The sequence below is a fragment of the Strongyloides ratti genome (genome assembly GCF_001040885.1).
Source record: "Strongyloides ratti genome assembly S_ratti_ED321, chromosome : 1".
Classification (NCBI taxonomy): Eukaryota; Metazoa; Nematoda; class Chromadorea; order Rhabditida; family Strongyloididae; genus Strongyloides; species Strongyloides ratti.
Genome location: NC_037307.1, coordinates 11,329,040 through 11,352,007, shown reverse-complemented (window position 1 = coordinate 11,352,007; position 22,968 = coordinate 11,329,040). Strand labels below are relative to the sequence as shown.

Sequence of the window (22,968 nt, the reverse complement as noted above, 5' to 3'; positions counted from 1 at the left end):
ACTATGAATGGAGGTCCTGCAAATGCAGAAGGTCCATGGTTAAAACCTTATGAAGTACTTAATTCAAAGTATACAGTTCATACTATGCTTTCAGCTGGTGGGTTTGGTCAAGTATATTGGGCTACAGAAAACAAAACTGGTAAATATTTAGCTGTTAAAATTGAAAAACAAGGAAGCAAGATTTCTTTATTAACAGAGGAGGCTATTATAGCATCAAAAATTAATAGAAGTGCATGTAAAAAGAATGATCATGGTATAAGACATCCTATTGTAAGACTTTATGATTATTTTGAAACTCCTGAATACAAGATATTAACAATGTCCATGTGTGGTCCAAATATAAGAGAATTGAAAAAAGCAACTGAATATGATCGATTTTCACCAACTACTACTTTTTGGATTATGAAAAAAATGGTTGATGCACTTAAAGTTCTTCATGAATTTGGATGGATTCACAGAGATGTTAAACCAGCAAATTTTTGTATTGGATTGGGAAAAGAAGGTGCACACAGATTATATGTTGTAGATTTTGGATTGGCAAGAAAATACATAACTTCAACTGGTAAATTAAGAGAAAAAAGAAGTTTTTCAAGTTTTAGAGGGACATTAAGATATGCTAGTATAAATGCTCATAATAAAAAAGATTTAGCTAGAGTAGATGATATGTGGAGTGTCTATTATATAGGTGTTGAAAATATCATTGGGAAACTTCCGTGGAGAATTGCCAATGATCGTGATAAGGTTGGAAATATGAAACAAGAAATTAATTTACTTGAACTTGATTATGGAAGTTATGGAGTACCAAGTTGTTTTAAAATTTTATATCAACATTTATCTTGTTTAAGATTTTACGATCAACCTAATTACATGTACTTATCTGCAATTATTGTAAGATTTATAATATATATTAAATGTTTTTTTAGGATGAAGAATTAACAAAATCGGGATATCATCGTAGATACAATAACAAATTGGATTGGGAAATTAACAAACATGTTAATAAAATTCTTTCAGAAAAAAATATTAGTATTGATCAGGATATTTTCAAGAAAATGGCAAAATGGGAGAAAGATAATTATGGATATTTTTGTATGGAAATGGGTGCATTTACAAATGAATATTTTTCACAAAATTGTAAGTTGCTTTACTAAGGCTCACAACGACAAATAAATTAAAAGTGATATAAAATAATATCAGCCATATTGAATTTTGAAATCAATGAATCTATTTAATAAAATCATCATATGCTTTATGTAACTTATTTTTAGGGATAATTGTTTTTCAATATATTTTTAGCTCTAAAAACATTATAAATAATGGTAAAGAAAATAAAAATTTTTTATAAATATAATTTTTATTTAAAAATGATAATTTTTTATTTTTATTTTTATTTTAAAACTATTGTATTAGTAAAATGATAGTTTGCTAAATGTAAAATATTAAAAATTACAAAAAAAATGAAGTAAAAGTGCAAAAATAAAAAATATCTTTATTAAAACAACAACAAATAAAGAAAAACTAAAAATTAAAAATTTTTTTTGGAAATTAAATATGCTACTATATTCATTCGATAGCCCTTGAAACGGGATTAATTTTGAATATAATCAACAATATTTAAAAATTGAAACTTCAGGAGTTATAAAGAGTCAAAGTTGAAGGGCGAAATTGTGGAATATTTTTTTTAAATCTCGATTTTTATGATAGTACTGTAAATTTTAAAAACAAATACTTTTTTCTAGATCAATTTTTTACGAGAAATTCATTAAGCCTATTTACATCTTTATAGGACTTCTAAAAAAAAAGATATGATAAGAAATATGTTTGAAAAAAAGTTTTAAGAATCTGACAATAACTCAAGTAAATGACGTCACAGAACCATGAAACTTGATGCGCTGAGCATGTTTCATAATTTAAGATGTACCCTACGTTGAAAATATTTTTAAATTTTCAACCGTTCTTGAAATACTGAGCTTGGTGCTTTTTCGCGCGTAATCCATTGTCACCATTTTTTTATATCTCGAAAGTGGTTAAAGGTATAAAAAAATTTTGAAGAAAGACTCTATATGAAAACTCATTAGAAGTCGATTACAGAAATCTGATTGCATTTATCTTGATTTCGAAGCGAGATATGAACAAAGGCGGAAATTTTTCAAAAATATTCATTGTTTCCGACTTTCCAGTATCTCAGCAAATACTTATCCTATAAAGATGGGACTGGTTTCATTCGATTTCTATTCAAAAGTAGGTCTAGAATATAAATTTTCGTAGCTATAACATAAATATTTTCAGAGATATAAAAATTGGCTGAAAATTTTCTAGATTTCCGACTTCACCTCTAAAAATGTGAACAAAGAAAAGCAACTTTTTTTGGAAATTAAATATGTTACTATATTCATTCGATAGCCCTTGAAACGGGATGAATTTTGAATATAATCAACAATATTCAAAAATTGAAACTTCAGGAGTTATAAGGATTCAAAGTTAGGAGGCGAAAATGTGGAATATTTTTTTGTAAATCTCGATTTTTATGATAGTATTGTAAATTTTAAAAATAAATACTTTATTATAGATCAATTTTTTACGAGAAATTCATTAAGCCTATTCACATCTTCATAGGACTTCTAAAAATGAAGTTATGATAAGAAATATGTTCAAAATAAAGTTTTAAAAATTTAGTGATAACTCAAGTAAATGACGTCACAGAACCATGAAACTTGATGCGCTGAGCTTGATTCATAATTTAAGATGTACCCTACGTTGAAAAGATTTTTAAATTTTTAACCGTTCTTGAGATATGAACCTTGGTACTTTTTCGCGCGTAATCCATTGTCACCGTTTTTTTATATCTCTAAAGTGGTTAAAGATATAAAAAAATTTTGAAGGCAGACCCCATATGAAAATTGATTTGAAGACGTTTGCAGAAATCTAATTGCATTTATCTTGATTTTGAAGCGAGATATGAACAAAGGCGGAAATTTTTCTAAAATATTCATTGTTTCCGACTTTTCAGTATCTCAGCAAATAATTATCCTATGAAGATGGGACTAGTTTCATTTGATTTCTATTTAAAAGTAGGTCTAGATTAATAATTTTCATAGCTATAACATCTTTATTTTCAGAGATATAAAAATTGGCTGAAAATATTCTAGATTTCCGATTTTTCCTCTAAAAATGTGAACAAAAAATAACAACTTTTTTTTGAATTTGAATATGCCACTATATTTATTCGATAGCCCTTGAAACGGGATGAATTTTGAATATAATCAACAATATTTGAAAATTGAAATTTCATGAGTTATAAGGATTCAAAGTTAGGAGGCGAAAATGTGGAATATTTTTTTGTAAATCTCGATTTTTATGATAGTATTGTAAATTTTAAAAATAAATACTTTATTATAGATCAATTTTTTACGAGAAATTCATTAAGCCTATTTACATCTTCATAGGACTTCTAAAAATGAAGTTATGATAAGAAATATGTTCAAAATAAAGTTTTAAGAATTTAGTGATAACTCAAGTAAATGACGTCACAGAAACATGAAACTTGGTGCGCTAGCCTTCTTTCATAATTTAAAGTATACCCTACGTTGAAAAGATTTTTAATTTTTCAACCGTTCTTGAAATATTGAGCTTGGTATTTTTTCGCGCGTAATCCATTGTCACCGTTTTTTTATATCTCAAAAGTGGTAAAAGGTATAAAAATATTTTGAAGGTAGACCCTATTTGAAAACTTATTAGAAGACGATTGCAGAAATCTGATTGTATTTATCTTCATTATGAAGTGAGATATGAACAAAGGCGGAAATTTTTCTAAAATATTCATTGTTCCCGACTTTTCAGTATCTCAGCAAATAACTATCCTATGAAGATGGGACTAGTTTCATTTGATTTCTATTTAAAAGTAGGTCTAGATTAATAATTTTCATAGATATGAAAATTTTTTAGATTTTGGATTTTACCTCAAAAAAATGTGATAAAAGGACAACTTTTTTTGCAATTTGGTTATACCATTGAAGTTATTTGATAATTTTTGAAATGGAATGAATCTTGAATATAATAAACAATGGCTTAATTCTAGAGTCACGTTTGTATTAGAAATTTTTTTTTAAATTTGAATATTTAGAATATGTATATTTTTTTTTTAAAAATATAATAATGATTGATATAAATTTTAAACTAAGATATTAAATAAATAAAAGTAAATAATTTTAAAATTTATTTTTTTATTAAAATTTTATTAAAAAACTTATTATCAATTTTCTTAACTTTTTTTAAAAGTTTAAGCTCATATATAATTATTTTCAAATTTATAAAATTTTCCTTTATATATATTACTCATAAGTTTATTTTTAATTTTATATGAAACATCTTTCTTATAATGCCCCTTTTTATATTTCAAAATATATATTTTTTTATTTAATAATGTTTTTTCACAATTTTCTTAGAATGTTTTTATACTTAGCAAAATTGATGTTAACACTCAATATTCTTTTTAGATGTAGAAAAATAAGTGTCATTTTTTCTTTTGATAACTTTATTATAATCATTCAAATTTAATATAATTTTATATTTTTTTTGCATATAAATAAATATTTACAATTGACCAACACTTTTAGCTGTAAATTTTTCATAAAATTCTTGTGTCATTTCAATCATCATATATTGAAAATTTTTAGGTGTTTCACCAACTATTTTTGCTGGGTTCCCTCCAATAACACTGAATGGTGGAAATGCTGTGTTTTCTGGAATAACTGTATCTGGTAATATTTGGCAACACTCTTTTATATGTACACCTCTTCCTATAACACAATTTTTACCAACAAATACATATGCCCCCATTTGAACAGACATTATAATACAATTCTAAATTCAACAAATATTATTTAAATATATAAAAAAAAAATTATACCTCATCAATAAAAACATTGGAACCTATTTGAACTGTATAAAACATAAAACCTTTTTGATATAATTTATAACTTGGTCTAATAATACAATTTTCACGAAAAACGGTAAAACTCCCTATTCGTATCATATTCAAATCACCACGTAATGTACAACGATCCATCACAGTAACTTTACCACTTAATATTAAATTCACACTTCCCATTAAATTACAATTTTTAGCAATTCTATTTCCAGTTGCTGTTTGAAAATAGTCATCTTTATTATAGTATATTCTAGGCAATTCTGTCATATTTTCTATAAGAGAAAAGATAAGAAAATATATTTATAAAAATAAATAAAATACCGAAACACGGATAAAAAATGAAAAAAAATCTTATTTGATTTTTACAAAAAATTTTACGATTATTGAAGTAACAAAAAGTAAAGGTTGATTCAAAGACACAATCATTACTATTTAAATATTTTTGTTAATAAAATTTAAAGCCAAAATATTTCTTTAAAAAAATAAAGTTAATAAGTTAAAAATGCCAATTTCAAGCTAATTGTCCAAAAACAGGATTATGTCTACAAATAGAAGCACCTTTTTCTAAGTATTCTGCTTTAGTATGAGAAACTGAATAAAATTCAGCTGTAGAAGCTAACATAGAACCTCCAAACCATACAGCATATCTTTGCATCTTATGAGTAAATACTTGAACATCAATTGGTTTAGGCTTTAATTTACCACCAGACAACTGTTCTGATAATGCCAATCTATTATCAGAAATCTTCTTAATATCTCGTTGCATTCGCCTTCCAAAATCTTTAAACATTGTTGAACCACCAGATAAAACAATATTTTCATATAATCCTCTTCTGACATCTATTGGACATTGTTGAATGACATTATCAACTGTTTCAGAGATTGATGTTGTATAGTCTGAGTTAACAAATTCTGGATGGAAAAAAATTTCAGGTCCCATAAATCTCTCATAACCTATGTCACATGAAAAAGATTTTTTAGTAATATTATTAATACTATTATACTCTTTAATCCATTTTTCTGGTTCTGTATCATATTTATGAAATTCTTTAAGAATATCTGGACAAACATAACAATATTTCTCCTTAATAGCTTTAGCAACTTCGTAACTTTGTTCTGGAGGAATTTGTTCACGTTCTCTCAATTGTGATTGAATAAAATATGTTATATCACGTCCGGCAATAGGAATATGTTTAATACAACTTCCAATAACGTAACCCTCTGCTACTGGAATACAATGAGTTACCCCATCACCACTATCCACAACATAAAATAAAATATATTAAAAATAAAAGATTATTTAACTTACTAATCCTGTTAATGATTTTACAGATATATTTTTGTGCTGCCATGAAGCTGCAAGTGCTAGTACAGCTTGAACAGCTATATACAAACCAGGAACATTAAATGTTTCAAACATAATTTCTGCAGTTAATTCTCTATTTTCTGGTGTATTTAAAGGAGGTTCAGTTAGTAAAAAATAATGATCTTCTGGTTCAGCTCTAAGATACTTAAAAATACAATGTTCCCAATATCTTTCCATAAGATCCCAATCTTCAACAATTCCATGTCTTATTGGATATTTAACGGAATAATTAGCTGCTGATGGCAAAAAACAATCATCACCAGTAAAAAAATCCAGATCATCAACTTTTCCAACTGTATTCCATCTTAAAGCAGCAGCATTTGATGATGCATTTTTTTCTTTTATAGCAATTGATGAAGGAATAATAAAACTTGGTTCAGAATTTCCAGCATATCCCATTTTGGTATAGCCAGTGCCACAGTCAATGACACATGCTGGTAATCGACCGACAACCATTTTTTACTTAAAAATTATACTAAGATGTTACTAAAAAACAATTATTAAAAAATAAAATATAAACATTTTAATAAAATTGATTATTGTAGTGTTGACTGATCAAAATAATCTGCGCAACTAAACACTCAAAAGAAAAGGGGGTACGTTAGATCATTATAGTTGTTTATTTCCGTGCAGGACCAGCTTTAAATTTAATTCTTTTTATAAAACCATCTAATAAATATATAAATGTGAAATGAAATATGGAAAAGTTTTAATTAATTTTTTTTTAAATAAGAAAACAAAATAATTATTTTAGATCAAATTTTTTTGATATTCTGATTAAATTTAGTTTCATTGCCAAGGAACTTCTTTATTTCGAGATATGACAAGAAATATATTTTGTAAGAGTTTAAAGTGTAAAACTCATAATTCAGGTAAATTATCATCTGGAACTATGAAACCATACGCTATGAATTTCTTAAAACTTTAAAGCTATAGTCCACATTCAAAACAAATTCTAAATTTTAATTGTTCTTGAGATACGATCTTTTATATTTTTATTGCTTAATTAATTGGCACCATTTATAATACCTCAAAAGCTGTTGGAAAAGTAAAAATAGGTTGAATGTAAATCTTTCATGAAAGCTAATTAGTAGTTGATTTTAAAAAAAAAATTTTTTTATCTTTTTTTTAAAACGATATATAGCAAAAGACGTAAAAATTTTTTAAATGTTCATTAATATCGACTTTCCTATCTTATCTGAAACTTTTCATATTATCATGAGACTAGTTTCATTCAAATTAACTTAAAAGTTAGTCAAAAATAAGTTGTCTCTGTAAAAATAACTTCACTATTTTTAAAGATTCACAATTGGTCTAAATATACCCAGTTTGTTCTTAGCATAAGTATCAAAAAAAATATTTTTGGAATTTAAAACTAAAATTGTTCTCATTTGATAGCACTTGAAAAATAGTTAATTTTGAATATAATTTTGACCATATTATAAACAAAATTTGAGAAAATGTGATGAGTCAGAACTAAAGACAAAAGTGGAGAAAGAAAGTTGAATGAAATTTTTTTTGTAAAAATTAATTTTAAAGTAAGGTATGAAATTTTAAATCTGAGTATAAAATTAACAAAAAAAAAGTCTAGATTTTTTTAAAAACGTTTTTATTATCAAATTTAAAATTATCATTATCGGCAATATTTTTTTTTATTTTGAGTAATTATTATTTGTATATCTTTTTTCTTTTGTAATCTGATTGAAAATGGAAACTTTTGTATAAATATTAATGTATTTTGTAGCTTTAATTTATTGTATTTTTTTAAACTAATTTCTTTGAATATTATAATAGATGATAAATTATCCATTTCTTGGTGCTATTTCTCATACACAAAATTAAAAAAATATTTATAATCTTAAAAAAAACGGTAAAAATTTCTTTTTTTAATTTGATTCAGATATGAGTCTTTAAAAATAGTTTTATTAGGAAATCAATAAAAATATTCGTTTTAATAAAATTTTTAAAAAGCAAACTTTAACGGAATATAGGGATGATTTTTATGCAGATTATACCAAGAATTCATATAAAGATTCAAAATCTGAAACCAGTCATAAAAGTACACATTAAGTAAAAATTTTTTAACAATTATTATACTTGCAATAATCACAAATTGTATTTAATTTTAAAAATTCTAAAAACTGTTTTGAAAATAATATTATTTAAGTTTTAATTTAGAATTCATGTTAAGATATAACTTTTGAATTCTTTACAAAAAGATTCCTTAAAAAAAATAATTTTAAATTTCTTAATTTAAAAATAAAAATTTTTTTTATAAACTAATTTTTTGAAAAATATGTTGATTTTTTAAAAAAATTAAAAATAGCTTGTCAATTTAGTATGTCAACATCAATATATCAAGTTATAATCAATTATAGTACAGAACAAGAAAAATTAAATAAATCTAAAATATAGAAAAATTAAAAGAAATATTTGTATAAAAAAGTTAAAAGATATTTTTTATAAAAAAATAATTAATTAATTAATACAAATAAAATATATTAGTAATAATAAATATTTTCAACTTTTTTTTGAAACTAATTTGTCTTCTCTTTCAACAATAAATTGTTTCATTTGTTTTTGAAAATTTTCATATTTATTAAAAGATCTAATATTTTCAACTACCCATTTAGATATTTTATTTTTATCAGGTAAATTATTTTCAACTATTTGGTGTAGTCTTTTGTCAACCATAACAATAAGACCCCAATCATTTCGATGTCTAAGACAACGTCCTAAAGCTTGATTCATTGCACGGTATGCTTCAATTTTATACCATTCTTCACCCGATAATAATTTCTTTTGATCACAAAACTTATCATTAAAATCTTTTTTTTCTTTCACCTGAAGATCACCAATGTTAGGAAATGGTATACCAATTGATATCACACATCTAGCAAGATCATCAGTAAAATCAATGCCTTCGGAAAATTTTCCTCTAAAAACAGCAAACATAACAGCACCTGTACAAGATTGAGATATTGTGCTTGGGTATTTTATTGCTTTTTCATAACTCATCATTATACTATCTAAATCACTTGTTTTACGTGGTTCTTGTAAAACTAATTTAACATTTTTTAATTTTTTCATTAAATTTGATTTATAAAGTTTTTTTAATATTTGATCAAGCATTAAATAGCTTGGAAAAAACACTAAAACACCTTTAGCAACATTTTCACATATATCAACAATTAATGAGGCAATTTCTAATAACATACTAGTTCCATTTCCTTTTTCATGAGATAATAATTCATTTCTTGTACAAATAATATCATTGTTTTTTGGACCAACACTAATAACAGATGCAAAAATTTGTTCCTTAGGAATGATTTGATTACACTGAACAATTTTTTCAAATTTTATTCCTAATTCAGAAATAAAAGAATTTATAGGTGATAATGTACCACTTGCCAAAACAATTGAATGTACATCTTGAAATGCATCAACAAAACATAATGATGGATCAAGGCACCAAAGTTCCATTTTTACAATACAATTATCTTTTATTTGTTTATATTCTTCTCCAGCAATAAATTTATCATAATTTACTTCATCACCATTTACATTTATTTCTTCTTTGTTAGATTTATATATAAATGAAGAATCTTCAAACTTTGATACTTCTTTATTTGTATATTTAAAAATATTAAACATAGTATCCGATTTTTCTATAGAATAAAAAATTCTATAAGCATTTGGAGATTTTTTTAAAAAACGAATAAAATAAATAAATTTTTCGATACATACAATTGATAAAGTATTTATTTTTAATTTTTTCAATTTTTCGTTTGTATCAGTAATTGAATTATTGATATCATTTTTATCTTCATCAGCAAATCCCATAGCACCAATCCATGAATTCTTGAGACGATTTAATTCTACTAAATCATTTTTATAACGAATTAATTTTGATATCACAAGAGATCTCATTATTTCTGATGTTCTAAAAATACGCCCTTGTATGTTTGTTTTTGATGGTTCATTAAGAACTTCTATAGAAAAACTTTTAAACCAGTTTAAAAATAATTTAAAAAATTCAATTATACAGTTTAATTCTTCTAAATATTTATTTAAATATGAAATCGTAAACTCAGATACTTCTATATCATCTTCTTCTTTTTTAAATTCAATACTAGAATTTCTTTTAATAAGCTTAATTAGCTTACATTTTTTCAAATAGACATCATTTAGTGAATGAATAATTTCTTTTTCTGTAAAATCAAAACTACTTGAAGAACGGCAAAAACTTTCAATGTTATGTGCTTCATCAAGTATAACGATAGAATTTTTCAAATTAATATTAGCTGTATCACGTATAATTGGATCAACAATATAATTAAAAGGACAAAATATTATGTTAGCATCATTTCTAAGAAAAGTTGATGCTGCAAAATGTGGACAAACACGAAACATTTCTCCATAATGAACTAATTCTTCAATATCCCATACAGGTGAAGTTTTTAAACCTATTGAACTACGTATTGTTAAATCAAATTTTTTAAGTAAATTCATTTTGAACCTACACTTTGTTTTCTTATCTAAATCAATTTCTTTACATCTTTCAGAAATATTTGATGATCGTTTGACTTCCGAATTAATACAAGTATGTTCTTTAGCAGATAATATTGTATGTTTAATAGAAACTATGTTATTAGAATTTCCATAACAATATGGTAATCTTTTGAGTTCTTTTATAACTTGAGCTATTTGTTTGTGAGTTCGAGTTGAATAATATATTTTAATTTCATTCATACATGTACATTTAATTGAATTTTTTTCCTCTTCATTAAAAGATTTAATTAATATATTGTTATCATAATTTAAACATTCATCAACACTACATTTTTTTTCATCACTTTTTATTTTTTTATTTTGTGGTGATTTACAATATTCTTCTTTGTTACTTTTATTAGTTCCATGTTGAAGACAATTTTCAATAGAAGTTAAAAATTCTTTTTTGTATTTTACTAACCAACCAATGGTTGATGATAATAATGCCATTGTCTTACCAGATCCAGTAGGACTTTCAACAAGTACATTATTTGATTTTATAAAAGATAAAATATTTGCCTCCATTATTAATTCTTGTGATGGATATGGATTGAAAAATCCAGGAAACTCTACATTAATACTAGATATACATAAAGTCCTACATTCATTATTATCTGTTTTAATTTTAATTCTAGCACGCTTTCTATTGACTACGGTATCCTCCCTACAAAAAAAAAGTTATATTAAAAAATAATAAAAAACAAACTCTGATTTTTTTTTAAAAAAACTAGTTATCATTTGTTGATTACCATGAGTTCTAGACATCTTCAATAAAAATAAATATTTTATTTTTTATTTAATTATATTTAACTAAAATAAAAAAAGTCAAAAATATTTGCTTAAAATTTTTATGAAACATAATTTTGGAGAAAAGTTCTGTTAGACAGTGATTATATATAAGATAATAAAATTATAACTTTTAATATTTTATTGTAATTAATAAATTTTTTTTATGAACAATTTTAATTCTATAATGTTTCAATTATTTATTTAAAACTGATACAATTTTTCTCGATAACAAACATTGTAATAAAGAATGGCAATTTTTTTTTGTTTTATATCTTTAAGATGTATAATTAATTTTACATTAAAAGATAATTTTTATTATATTAATTGAATATTTCTACAATTCCATTTTTTTCCAATAAATTTGATACTTTTAATTTTTTTTAAATAAATTAATATTTTATGAAGAATAAAAATAACTTTTCTTATAATTAATTTATGTTTGATATTGAAAATATTTTTTTATATAAATAATAGTATATGTGATTATAAAATGTCTGTACTTTGGAAAATCTAAAATTTATTTTCATATTTATATTAATATATTTTTTATTTACAAGAAAAAAAAATTTAATAACAAAGACATTTTTTAGAAAAAATTGTAATAAAAATACTTGTAAAAAAAGTTAATAAATAAATTTAATGAACAATTAGTAATATTTTTGATAGCATTTAACTATTGTCTTTTATTGACAATGACCATGACTTATAAGTTAAAATCCATTTTAAATCATAAATTATAATTGATATGTATTGTCATTTTAAATAAATATATAAATACAATTATACAAAACTTTATTGTAATGTTAATATAATTTTTGTATTTAAAGAATTGGTCTTTTAAATATTGGTTACTTTAAAAAGTATACCTTAAAATTATTAATAAGAAAGTAATAATATATAATAATGATAAAGTTAATGAATTAGAAGAATTACAAAATTCAGTATTACAATAACAATTTTCTTTAACAATACCATTAGGATCTTTGTATGTTATACATTTTTCTTTGTGATCTAAAAATGGTAAGGTATCCATACAACCACGGAAAAAACCACCTTCATCTGGTCCTTTAACACACCATAAACCTGTACAAAATCTTTTTCTGGTACATGTTCCAAGCCAACTTTGATTTCCTATTGAATGACATTCATAACAATTAATTTTTTTTGGTTCTTTGTAATGAAATGTTGTTGGATTACTATCAGAGTGTAATGTTTGATCTTTTAAAATATGATTATCAAGATTAAATTTAATTTGATCAACATTATTATTGTCATTTTCTTGTGAATTAATAATTGTAAATTCTAGAGATATTAATACAACAGTAATAGTAGTAGTTAAAAAATGTTTAGAATATTTCATAGTATATTTATATATATTTTTTTTTAAAATATAATAGAAAATAAATATTTAGTTATTAAATCTTTTTTATTTCAAGGACAATATATTATACATGTATCATGTATAAATTTATTTTAAAAATGGTAAAGTTTATAAGATAGACCTTAAAGAGTTTTTATTAGAATAGTAGGTGTTACTTTTAAAAAGAGGTAAAGTCGGTGATCAAGATGGATAATAGGAAGCGGCTGCCTTTAATTTGAAAACTGATGAAGGGTAATATATTTAAAAGTAAAAAGAAATAGAAAATCATATAATAGATTACTATCATTATACTCAATGACAAAAATACTTTTTCTATGTACATATATATATATATATATAGATACCTGTTAAGGTATAAATAATAATGTATTTGAGATAATAAATAGTGTAAAAAGATAATAATAGGATGTTTTCATAATTATTCTATTGTTATTGTCATAAAGTCATTTTGTAAAAATATAATATAGTATTTTATATATTAAAATTATTAAACATTTAATACTTTATCCATATTTAATAATGAATCTTTTTCTTTAACATTTCGCTTTCGTATATTATTTCTATTTCTTATTAATACTTTTTCATTATATTCAAATGTTCTCTGTTCAGCTATTTTTGTAACATTTTTTAAAACCTTTCTCATAGATCGCTGAATTTCTTTATCATTATTATTTTTTTCATCTTCAATTAGACCTACTTGACGAAATGAGTTCATTTTTTTTTGTACCGTCTTATTTTTATATACATTAACGGCTTCCTTCATTTTTTTTGTTAATAATATCTTAAAATATAAATAAAAATTTATATATAAAAGTAAATATACATACATCATGTTTCTTCTCTCGATTCAATAACATTTCTTCATAAAATAATGTCAAATTATTTTTCTTTTTTATTTCAAGTTCACTTTCTTTTATTTCTGGTTTAAAATATCTATAAATTATTGCTGAAATTATTATTGGAGTAACAAATAATACAGTAAATAAATAACTTAATAATCCTTTAATGTATGCTTCATGTTGATCAAGTATAATAAATTTTGCTCTTGAAATAACACTTCCATTACATTTACATTCATATATTCCATTATCTTCTATCTTTATTAATGGTTGTATAAGTAAACTATAATCATCCATTGATATAGAGAAACGCCATTGGTTAAAATTATCATTTTTCATTAAAATACCATTTTTATACCAAAAAATAGGATTATTTACATTAGAAATTGGACAATGAATTATAATAAATATACCTTCCATCATTTCATAATCATTTTCACCTTCATCTAACTTTAATTCATATCGCTTTTGTTGACCCAAAAATAAAACTTTCATAAAAAGTTTTTTTAATTTTTGTAAATTTCCTCTCATAATTTTTATTTTTGAATGTGCATAAATATTAGGATCATCTTTGATTTCATTTATTTCTTCAAAAAATATTGGTGATGTTGTTGTTGTTTCTTTCTTATTTTTCCAATCACCAAAAATTGGTGAAATAATTAAAAAAAAAGAAAAAAATAATATAATAGGTAAAAATTTATTCATAAAATATTTAATATTAAATATAAAAAAAAAATGATTTACTAAATGTTGAATTTAAAATTTTAATATGATAATTTTTTTTATTAAAAATTATTATATTAAGATACAAAAATTGAATGTATATTGATATATTCTTTCCAAAATTTATTTATTGTTATATAATGGCAATGAATACCTCATCAACTTGTATCAATTCACTTACTGATGATCTTGCAGAAAAATGCTATAACAAACAAAATCGTAAAAAAAATAGTTGGAAATGTAATGATAATCATAATTATATCAAAAATTATGGTCATCTTGGACATATTTTATATGATCAGACATCTTTTGAATTTAAACAATTATCTACAACAATTAAAAACAATATGGTAAATATACCAATTATTGAAGCATTCTGCTTACCACAATCACATCAAAAACTAATGGAAAGATTTTATAAAATTTTATGTACAATAACATTAATGGGAAATACTTCAATTGGTTCTTCAATGAATTTAACTAGAAGCGGTTTAATTGATAAAGCAATAATTATTATTAGAAAAGTTTGTCTGATTAAAAAAGATGACGAAAATTTATTGAAAACATTTGATATTCAGCTTCAAGAAATTGAAGAAATTGCTACTAATATGGCTAGTGATATGGGATTAACAGTTGTCTCTTCAACATCATTAAGAATTTTAAGATCACCACAGGAGACAGTTATCAATATGTTACCATACAAAAATGTAAATACAAATATGCAATATGAACCTATTACTATTTCGGATGATAAAAGTATTTTTGTTAAAAGAAATTACGTAAGTTCATACATATTAATAAATAAATAATAAAAAATTTTTTTAATTATTTTTAGAATTGTATTAAAGCTAGAGGTGTTAGAGTACAAATGACAGGAAAAATCTATCTTAAAAATACAGAAAATGTTAATGTTTTAGGTAGATTAATTGGTCCACGTGGTAGTACAATAAAAGATCTTGAAAATTCAACACATTCGAAAATAACAATAAGAGGAAGAGGATCAATGAGAAATTCTGTTGTTGAGGAAGATTTATATCGTCAAAATGTTTGTGAACATCTTAACGAACCACTACATATTCTTACAACTGTTCATGCAACTTCTGAAGTTGATTGTTATAGAAAATTAGAATATGCAAGAAAAAAAATTATATATACTCTTTGTCAAAAACCATCAATTGTTTGATGTAACAATATTTAAAAAAATTTTTAATTTTTGTTTTTTCAAACATATAAATATGTAAATATTTTATCTTAATTATTTATGTATTAATAATATATTAATATAAAAATAAATTTTTTTACATTACAATGAATTTTATCTTATTTGAAATATAATTATTATAGAAACTTTTTATTGTTTATTTATTTTTTTTTTTTAATTTTCCATCAATTTAAAGTTTAATTAAAAATAAAAAAATAATTATAAATATTTGATTAATATATTTTGATTATTGTAAAAAATTTGATTAAAAAAATAAGTACAAAAGTAAAATTATATTAAAATTTTAAATTTTAAAACTTTTTTTAGTTAAAAATTTAACATACAATTGCTATTTTTTTTTGAAATATTGAAAATAAAAAACATTTAAATTTTAAAATAAAAATATATGGCATTAAAATTTATTTTTTTGTTGTAAATTGTAACATATTTTTAAAATTTAAATTATTTTTTATATTGAAAATAATATGAGGAATTCAAATATATTCAAAGGTTAATATTTTTTAAAATTGTTAAACAATATTTTATACATAATGTTATTAATATATATGATAGTTTATCCAATTTTTTTGTTTAATTTATTATTTGCCAAAACTATATCAAGTCTAAACAATGATTTTGAAGTTACTGTTGAAGGTGTGTTAAACAACAATGAAAATATTTATAATAATGAAATAGGATTATATATCATGATTACGTATCCAGAAAAACAGTTTAATGGTTTAGGTTTACTATTAAAAGATGAAATTTATGAAAAAGTTAGTCAAAGCATTTATTGTCAAATAGAATGGTTAGATGTAATATATAATTCTTCAAAGAATGAAATTAAAGGAATCTGTAAAGTAAAAAAGGATACAAATTTTATAGAAGAAAAGTGTAGGAAAAAAAATTTAAATAAATGTATATTTAAAAATATTGATATTATAATTATCATATCTAAATATATTAAATTTAAAAAAGTATTTTCTAATTTTAATGTAAAAATTACTGCATATGATTATATTCAAAAAAATAAATATGAAATTTTCAAAAAAAATAAATTTTTTATTATTACTTCGAATGGATTAGAAAATGATTATAGTTATTTTAAGAATGTTGTTCAAAATTACACCATTTAAATGTAACATAACGATAATTTCTAAATACAATTATTTTAATGATTCATATTAATATCTATAATAATATATCAATTATAAAAATTTATTTATTAAAAGTTGTTTATCTGTTTTATAACTTGATGAATGAAAAATAATTTATCAAAATTATAATTTATACTACATATTTGTTAGATTTTTTTTTAAATTATAATGATTAAAAAAACATTAATATTTTTCTTGAACATAAATTACACTTTATCATAAAAAAGTACCAAAACTTTTTATATTTAAAATGTACATATCTTAATATTTTTTTTAAAAATTCTATTTTACAACTAAATTAAATATTTGTTAAAAAATTTTAAAATTATTTAACATTCTAAGAATGGATATAAAATTGTTGTACTTTTTTTGCATAAATTTTTTTTGTAATTTAGTGATATGTAAATTTAATTTAAAAAAAGTGTAAATGAAAATTTACAAAATATTAATAAATATTCATTGACTTGTAAATTACAAGAGAGGGTAAAAAAATAACTTTTAATTTTATTATCATTTATTGGAGAATCCAACTAAATTTTTTATATGTGTAATTAAAATTTTTAATGTTTTATAAGTTTATTTATTTTTCCTATAATTATTGATACATTTATGATAATTTTGTATAAATAATTAGATACATGGCCAATGATTTTTATTAAATTATTAATAAAACTTTTTTTTAATTAGTTAAAAATTATCATAAAAAAATATGTTTTTAATGTTGTTAGTAATATTGGATTAAAATATTTTTACTTTTATAAATAAAGTTTTAATTACTTAGTATCTTATTTGTTAAATACACATAATTAAGAGTAGAGTTTAAGAAAATTTAATGTGCATGTTTTATAGGTAAATAAGTTAATAATAAACTATTATTAAAGTTATATATATTGCTAATATAATAATTGTACGTAATTTATATTTTAAAGAATTATAAAGTATGAAACATGATATTATTAAAATAGAATTAAATTATTCTTTAAAATAATCAAGTTTTTACAAAATGTATGTTTAATTACATAATACAGTAATAGTTTTAATGATTTATAAAAATAATTTTAAACATTGATAATTTAAAAAATAAAAAAAAATTAATAAAGAATTTTATATTTTAATATTAAAAAAAAACAATTTTAAAAATATTTTTTAAATGTCAAATAAATAAAAAAGTAAATTATATATCATAAAGTGTAAATTATTATTTGAAATACATATTTTATTAAGACTAATATATTCTTAGATAAACAATAAAATATGTTAAAATTAAATAAACTTTATAGGGAAGAAGAAAAAAAAATTTAAACTTATTATTATTTTTTATTTTTCATAAAATTTTACAAAAAAATATAATCATGTACACTTTTATTCTTATTCATAATTTCAAAACTTTATTTTGTTATTTATTTTTTTCTTATCATAATTAATTTTTTTTTCATATTTATATAAAATTATTATTTAAAAAAGTTTTAATTTTTACATAATTTACTTAAATATTTTTAGAATAAGTTTATTATTTATTTTATAAATGTTAAATGAAATATAAACATTTAATTTAAAGTTAATCTAATCTTTGTGTAATATTATTTTTTCTTCAAGAAGTTATACTACATTTCAATATATGAAAATAGACATTACAAAAATAATCAATTAATTAAGATGAAATACATAACTTTACTATGTTGTATCTTCAAAAGAAAGGTCAAATTATAAAAGTTAATCTTTCATTTTAATATTAAATATAATTATTTAATATATTATGGAAAATCAAATTGTTATTCCTTTTAATAAAGTAAGTTTTATTAAAAAAAATCAACTTTTTTCTTAATATTATTTTATTTTAAGATTAAGAATTTTGTTGAAAAATCATTAACTTCTGTTGGTGTTCCAATAAATATAGCTACGGAAACTGCTTCAAATTTAATAGAAGCAGACATCAAAGGACATTATAGTCATGGAGTTTCACGTTTACCATTTTATATAAATGATTTAACTTCTGGAATAACTTCTAAAGATGGAAATATAACTATAGTTAAAGAAAAATTTTCAACATGTCAAGTTAATGGTAATAATCTTCTTGGAGCTTATGTTGGAAGTTTTTGTATAAAAAAAGCTATTGAATTAGCTAAAAAATATGGTGTAGGTATGGTAACTGCAAAACAATCCAATCATTTTGGTATTTGTAGTTATTATAGTGAGATGGCTGAAAGAGAAGGATTAATAGGAATGGTATTTACAAATACCTCACCATGTGTTTTTAATTGTAGATCAAGTGAAAAAGGTATGGGTTCAAATCCTATATCATTTGCAGCACCATCTTTAATTAAAGATGACAATTTTTCATTAGATATGGCAACAACAACTGTAGCATATGGAAAAATAGAGGTAATTCAAAGAAAAGGAGAAGATGAAATTCCTATATCATGGGGTGCTAATAAAAATGGTATTCAATCAAGAAGTGCAAATGAAATTTTGACTGATGGTGGTTTAATGCCATTAGGGGGAATAGAAGAAACTGGTGGTTATAAAGGTTCTGGACTTGGAATGATGGTAGAATTATTATGTGGAGTTTTGTCAGGAGCAAGTTATGGAAAAAATATAAGATTTTGGCAAAAAGATACAAGCGGTATGGCAGATTTAGGACAATGTTTTATTGTTATTGATCCTAATTGTTTTGAAGATAATTTTGAGGAACGTTGTCAACAATATCTTGATGAAACAAGAAATCTTAAACCTGTAGAAAAGGGAAAAAATGTTTTGGTTCCTGGAGATATTGAAAGAAAGAGAAAAGAAATGTGTATTAAAAAAGGTGGTGTTATATACGAAAAATATCAAATTGATATTTTAAAAAAATTAGCTTTACAACTTAATCTTGATTACACAATTTTTTTCTAATTAGAATATTATCTATCTTAATGAAATAATTGTTATTTAAAAAATAATTATAAATTTTTATATTTATGATTATTTTTCTTACTATATATATCATATATATATGTATGATTAATTTTCAAGTACAAATAAATTATTTATAATTTTATAAAATATTACAAATTTAATCTTCATATGATATTGTATTTGTTATAACTATATAAAAAATATATATATATATATATTTACAAAAAAAGTAATTATGTTTCTATTCAATATTTTAACATTAAGTTTAATATTTTTTTTCCTTTATTTATACACAAATATTTTTTTTTTATTAATTGATTTGTTTATTAAAATTTCATGCTTAAAGTTTAATATATTTATTACATATATTATTTATATAAAACTAAAAAATAGTTGCCTATTACACTCCTCCTATTTTTTTTAACTTTAAAAATGACTGGTAGTACTTTAAAAAAAATACAAAAATTGTAGTTGTAATTAGAATTTTCAAAAACTTTTTAATATTTTTCTTTTTTATCTTAACTGGTTAATATTTTATTCATTCTATCATTATTTTTAAAATATTTAAATAAATTTAGTTATTTTCAGGAAAGCATATATTTTTAAAATAATTAAAAGTAAATTAAAAAATATAAATTTAATGTAAAATAAAATTTAAATGATGTTGTTTGAATTTATTTTTTTTACCTATAATATATTTATTGTTATATATATGTCTTTTTTTTTTAATTATAAAAATATTTTATAAATCATAAATTAAAATAAATTTTTTTTAAAGAGTCTGAAAGTTATGGTTCTCTATAATTGGGTAATATTACATGATTGTGATTTTAACAATAAATTAGAAATTAAAACTAATTTCAAGCATAAACTAACACATTCAAAAACTTCAATTTTTGTTGTTACACTTTGCTTTTGGATACATACTTTTGTCAATCAAAAATTTTCAAGTTTTTAATAAAACTGATTATAAAAATATAAATATGTAAATTTATTTTACTATATAATAATTAAAATTTATTTAGATCTATTTATGATTATGTTGAAATTGATGAAAAATTTCATTGGAAAGCTTTTCAATGTGTTTTTCAAAATTTAATTCTCATTATGGCTATTGCTCCAGTTATGGTAATAATATGTTATATTATTTTTAGAAAAAGGTTTTTTAAATTTCTCATATGTTTTTTTTTCTTGTTGAATTTCATTTTTCTGTATTTCCCCTTTATTATCACTTACATAAAATATTGAAAATTTTTGGATATAATATTGATGGAAATTCATTATCAATGTTTGTAACATCTATAGTAACAATGAAATTATTAAGTATTCTTATACTTGGTTCAACTATTGTTTCATTTATATTAACAATAATTTTTATCGCAATAATTTTATTAAAATTTATTTTAATTGTTCCTTATAAACTTTTAATGGCTATGTTTATAATAATTTCTTTTTGTATTTTAATTGTACTTTTTAAAAAAATGAAGACAACACTTGAAAATAAATTTAAACAAATTGTTGATATTGATGTGAAACAAAAAATTATAACTTTACCAATTTATTATGAAATTGAACCTTTTCTACCAGTACATTTTGAATTTTTAACACCCAAATCAAGTTCAATTTTTGAAAACTTAATGAATAAAAAATATGAAAAATTAATTAATAATGATCAATATAAAACGCTCATTTCAATTGATATTAATCGAATGCCAATACATTTCTAGAATCTTCTTTTCATTTCAATTTTATTGGGAAAAATTATTTTTTTAAATGATTATATTATTTTAATAGCATGCTATCTTTCAGTAGTATTGGTAAATTTTAAATAAATTATACATCTAATAATTATTTTATAGAAACTCATATTTACAACAAGATTACAAGATGCTTTTAGAAGGCTTCTTCCAGCATTTCCATTATTCTTTATCTTTACTATGTTTTCAGCACTCTTTATTTATCAACTAATTTATCCTTTGGTTTACACACAATAATTGATAACTGCAATTATCTCTTTTTTTTGTTTGTATAATTTACAACAAATTAATATTTCTTTTAAGTTTTTATATTTAATTTTATCCAAGCTGTTTTTAAATTTGACATTATTCGGCAACCAATAATGAAATTATAACTACAAATTATATACATATAACTGCTAAAAAAATGTCTGTACATTTTTTTTATATTGAAACTTTTTTAAACAATCTAACTGATGTCATACAAATAAGCATTTAATATTTTAATATATTATTATCAAAATTACTGTTATAAAAAAGTTTGTATATTTTCTAAATTATTAAGGGATAAAAAATTTTTCATAAATAAATTTTTGATAGTACATCATAAATAATAGTACTTTAAAAATATTTTTAATTTATTTACAATTATTAAATTTCAAATTATACAAAAAAAAAAAAAATTGCAAAATTTTTTAATAGAATAAACATATTGTTTTATATTATATATAAAAAAAAACTTAACATTCGTTATTTTTATATAATAAAATACTGTAACATTTTAATAAGATAAAAACAATATCTTTCATGCTCAAGAATGTTTTTGACATAAGTTTCAGAGACTATTAACAATAGTAAAAAAAAAACTATTTATAATAAAAATGAAATTTTTTTCTTTTCGTTAATGAAAACAAACTTTTCTTTAAGATTTTATAATAAACTATGAATCGTTTTTAGTTTTAAAATTATCTTTCTGATACATATTTTATTTTTTGAATATTTAAAAAAAACTTATTTTTATTTATTAAAAGTATTATATAAATATTTTGTAGTTTCAATAGACAAAATTTTATTTTCACTGAGATCTTTTTTGCTTGAATTTAGCAGATATATGCTATAAAACTAGGCAAGTAATATAAATTAAGATATTTATACATTGAGTTAATTAATACTTTTTCTTTATTGTCACACTTAATAAATTTTCTACACCAAACATCTACATCATATTCATCTATATTTTTTTATAGAATCAATTTAAATGATTCACCATGAATCTGCTCGAAAAAACTTACATCTTTCACAATTTTCATTTATCACGTTATAATTTTAGAATTAATCACATTTAATTGATAACAAAAAATTATGTATTTAATGAATTATTGTAATTCTTTTTAATATTT

General features: G+C 21.5%; 9 protein-coding genes across 9 annotated transcripts; 3 read left to right on the top strand and 6 right to left on the bottom strand.

Annotated features, from left to right (window-relative positions):
• Positions 1-3: 3 nt before the first annotated feature.
• On the top strand, positions 4-1,345 carry SRAE_1000348500 (Casein kinase I; the record flags this gene model as incomplete). Its single annotated transcript, XM_024650679.1, has 3 exons — positions 4-798; positions 924-1,134; positions 1,269-1,345. 3 exons carry the CDS (start codon positions 4-6, stop codon positions 1,343-1,345), a joined length of 1,083 nt encoding a protein of 360 aa, XP_024504433.1.
• A 3,248-nt stretch (positions 1,346-4,593) lies between these two features.
• On the bottom strand, positions 4,594-5,197 carry SRAE_1000348400 (Dynactin subunit 5; the record flags this gene model as incomplete). The annotated part of the gene is made up of 2 exons (XM_024650678.1): positions 4,594-4,863; positions 4,910-5,197. The coding sequence occupies 2 exons, from the start codon at positions 5,195-5,197 to the stop codon at positions 4,594-4,596; spliced, it is 558 nt and encodes a 185-aa protein (XP_024504432.1).
• Positions 5,198-5,441: 244 nt separating this feature from the next.
• SRAE_1000348300 (Actin-related protein 3) lies at positions 5,442-6,752 on the bottom strand (the record flags this gene model as incomplete). The annotated part of the gene is made up of 2 exons (XM_024650677.1): positions 5,442-6,149; positions 6,240-6,752. The coding sequence occupies 2 exons, from the start codon at positions 6,750-6,752 to the stop codon at positions 5,442-5,444; spliced, it is 1,221 nt and encodes a 406-aa protein (XP_024504431.1).
• Positions 6,753-8,816: 2,064 nt separating this feature from the next.
• SRAE_1000348200 (Fanconi anemia group J protein) lies at positions 8,817-9,779 on the bottom strand (the record flags this gene model as incomplete). Its single annotated transcript, XM_024650676.1, has 1 exon — positions 8,817-9,779. The coding sequence occupies one exon, from the start codon at positions 9,777-9,779 to the stop codon at positions 8,817-8,819; it is 963 nt and encodes a 320-aa protein (XP_024504430.1).
• Positions 9,780-9,942: 163 nt separating this feature from the next.
• On the bottom strand, positions 9,943-11,612 carry SRAE_1000348100 (Fanconi anemia group J protein; the record flags this gene model as incomplete). Its single annotated transcript, XM_024650675.1, has 3 exons — positions 9,943-9,981; positions 10,044-11,511; positions 11,554-11,612. 3 exons carry the CDS (start codon positions 11,610-11,612, stop codon positions 9,943-9,945), a joined length of 1,566 nt encoding a protein of 521 aa, XP_024504429.1.
• Positions 11,613-12,489: 877 nt separating this feature from the next.
• Positions 12,490-12,996, bottom strand: SRAE_1000348000 (Hypothetical protein; the record flags this gene model as incomplete). Its single annotated transcript, XM_024650674.1, has 1 exon — positions 12,490-12,996. One exon carries the CDS (start codon positions 12,994-12,996, stop codon positions 12,490-12,492), a length of 507 nt encoding a protein of 168 aa, XP_024504428.1.
• A 508-nt stretch (positions 12,997-13,504) lies between these two features.
• On the bottom strand, positions 13,505-14,561 carry SRAE_1000347900 (Immunoglobulin-like domain and Immunoglobulin-like fold domain-containing protein; the record flags this gene model as incomplete). The annotated part of the gene is made up of 2 exons (XM_024650672.1): positions 13,505-13,798; positions 13,845-14,561. 2 exons carry the CDS (start codon positions 14,559-14,561, stop codon positions 13,505-13,507), a joined length of 1,011 nt encoding a protein of 336 aa, XP_024504427.1.
• Positions 14,562-14,719: 158 nt separating this feature from the next.
• SRAE_1000347800 (K Homology domain and K Homology domain, type 1-containing protein) lies at positions 14,720-15,762 on the top strand (the record flags this gene model as incomplete). The annotated part of the gene is made up of 2 exons (XM_024650671.1): positions 14,720-15,358; positions 15,415-15,762. 2 exons carry the CDS (start codon positions 14,720-14,722, stop codon positions 15,760-15,762), a joined length of 987 nt encoding a protein of 328 aa, XP_024504426.1.
• Positions 15,763-18,693: 2,931 nt separating this feature from the next.
• SRAE_1000347700 (Malate/L-lactate dehydrogenase family-containing protein) lies at positions 18,694-19,829 on the top strand (the record flags this gene model as incomplete). The annotated part of the gene is made up of 2 exons (XM_024650670.1): positions 18,694-18,726; positions 18,780-19,829. The coding sequence occupies 2 exons, from the start codon at positions 18,694-18,696 to the stop codon at positions 19,827-19,829; spliced, it is 1,083 nt and encodes a 360-aa protein (XP_024504425.1).
• Between the last annotated feature and the right edge of the window lie 3,139 nt (positions 19,830-22,968).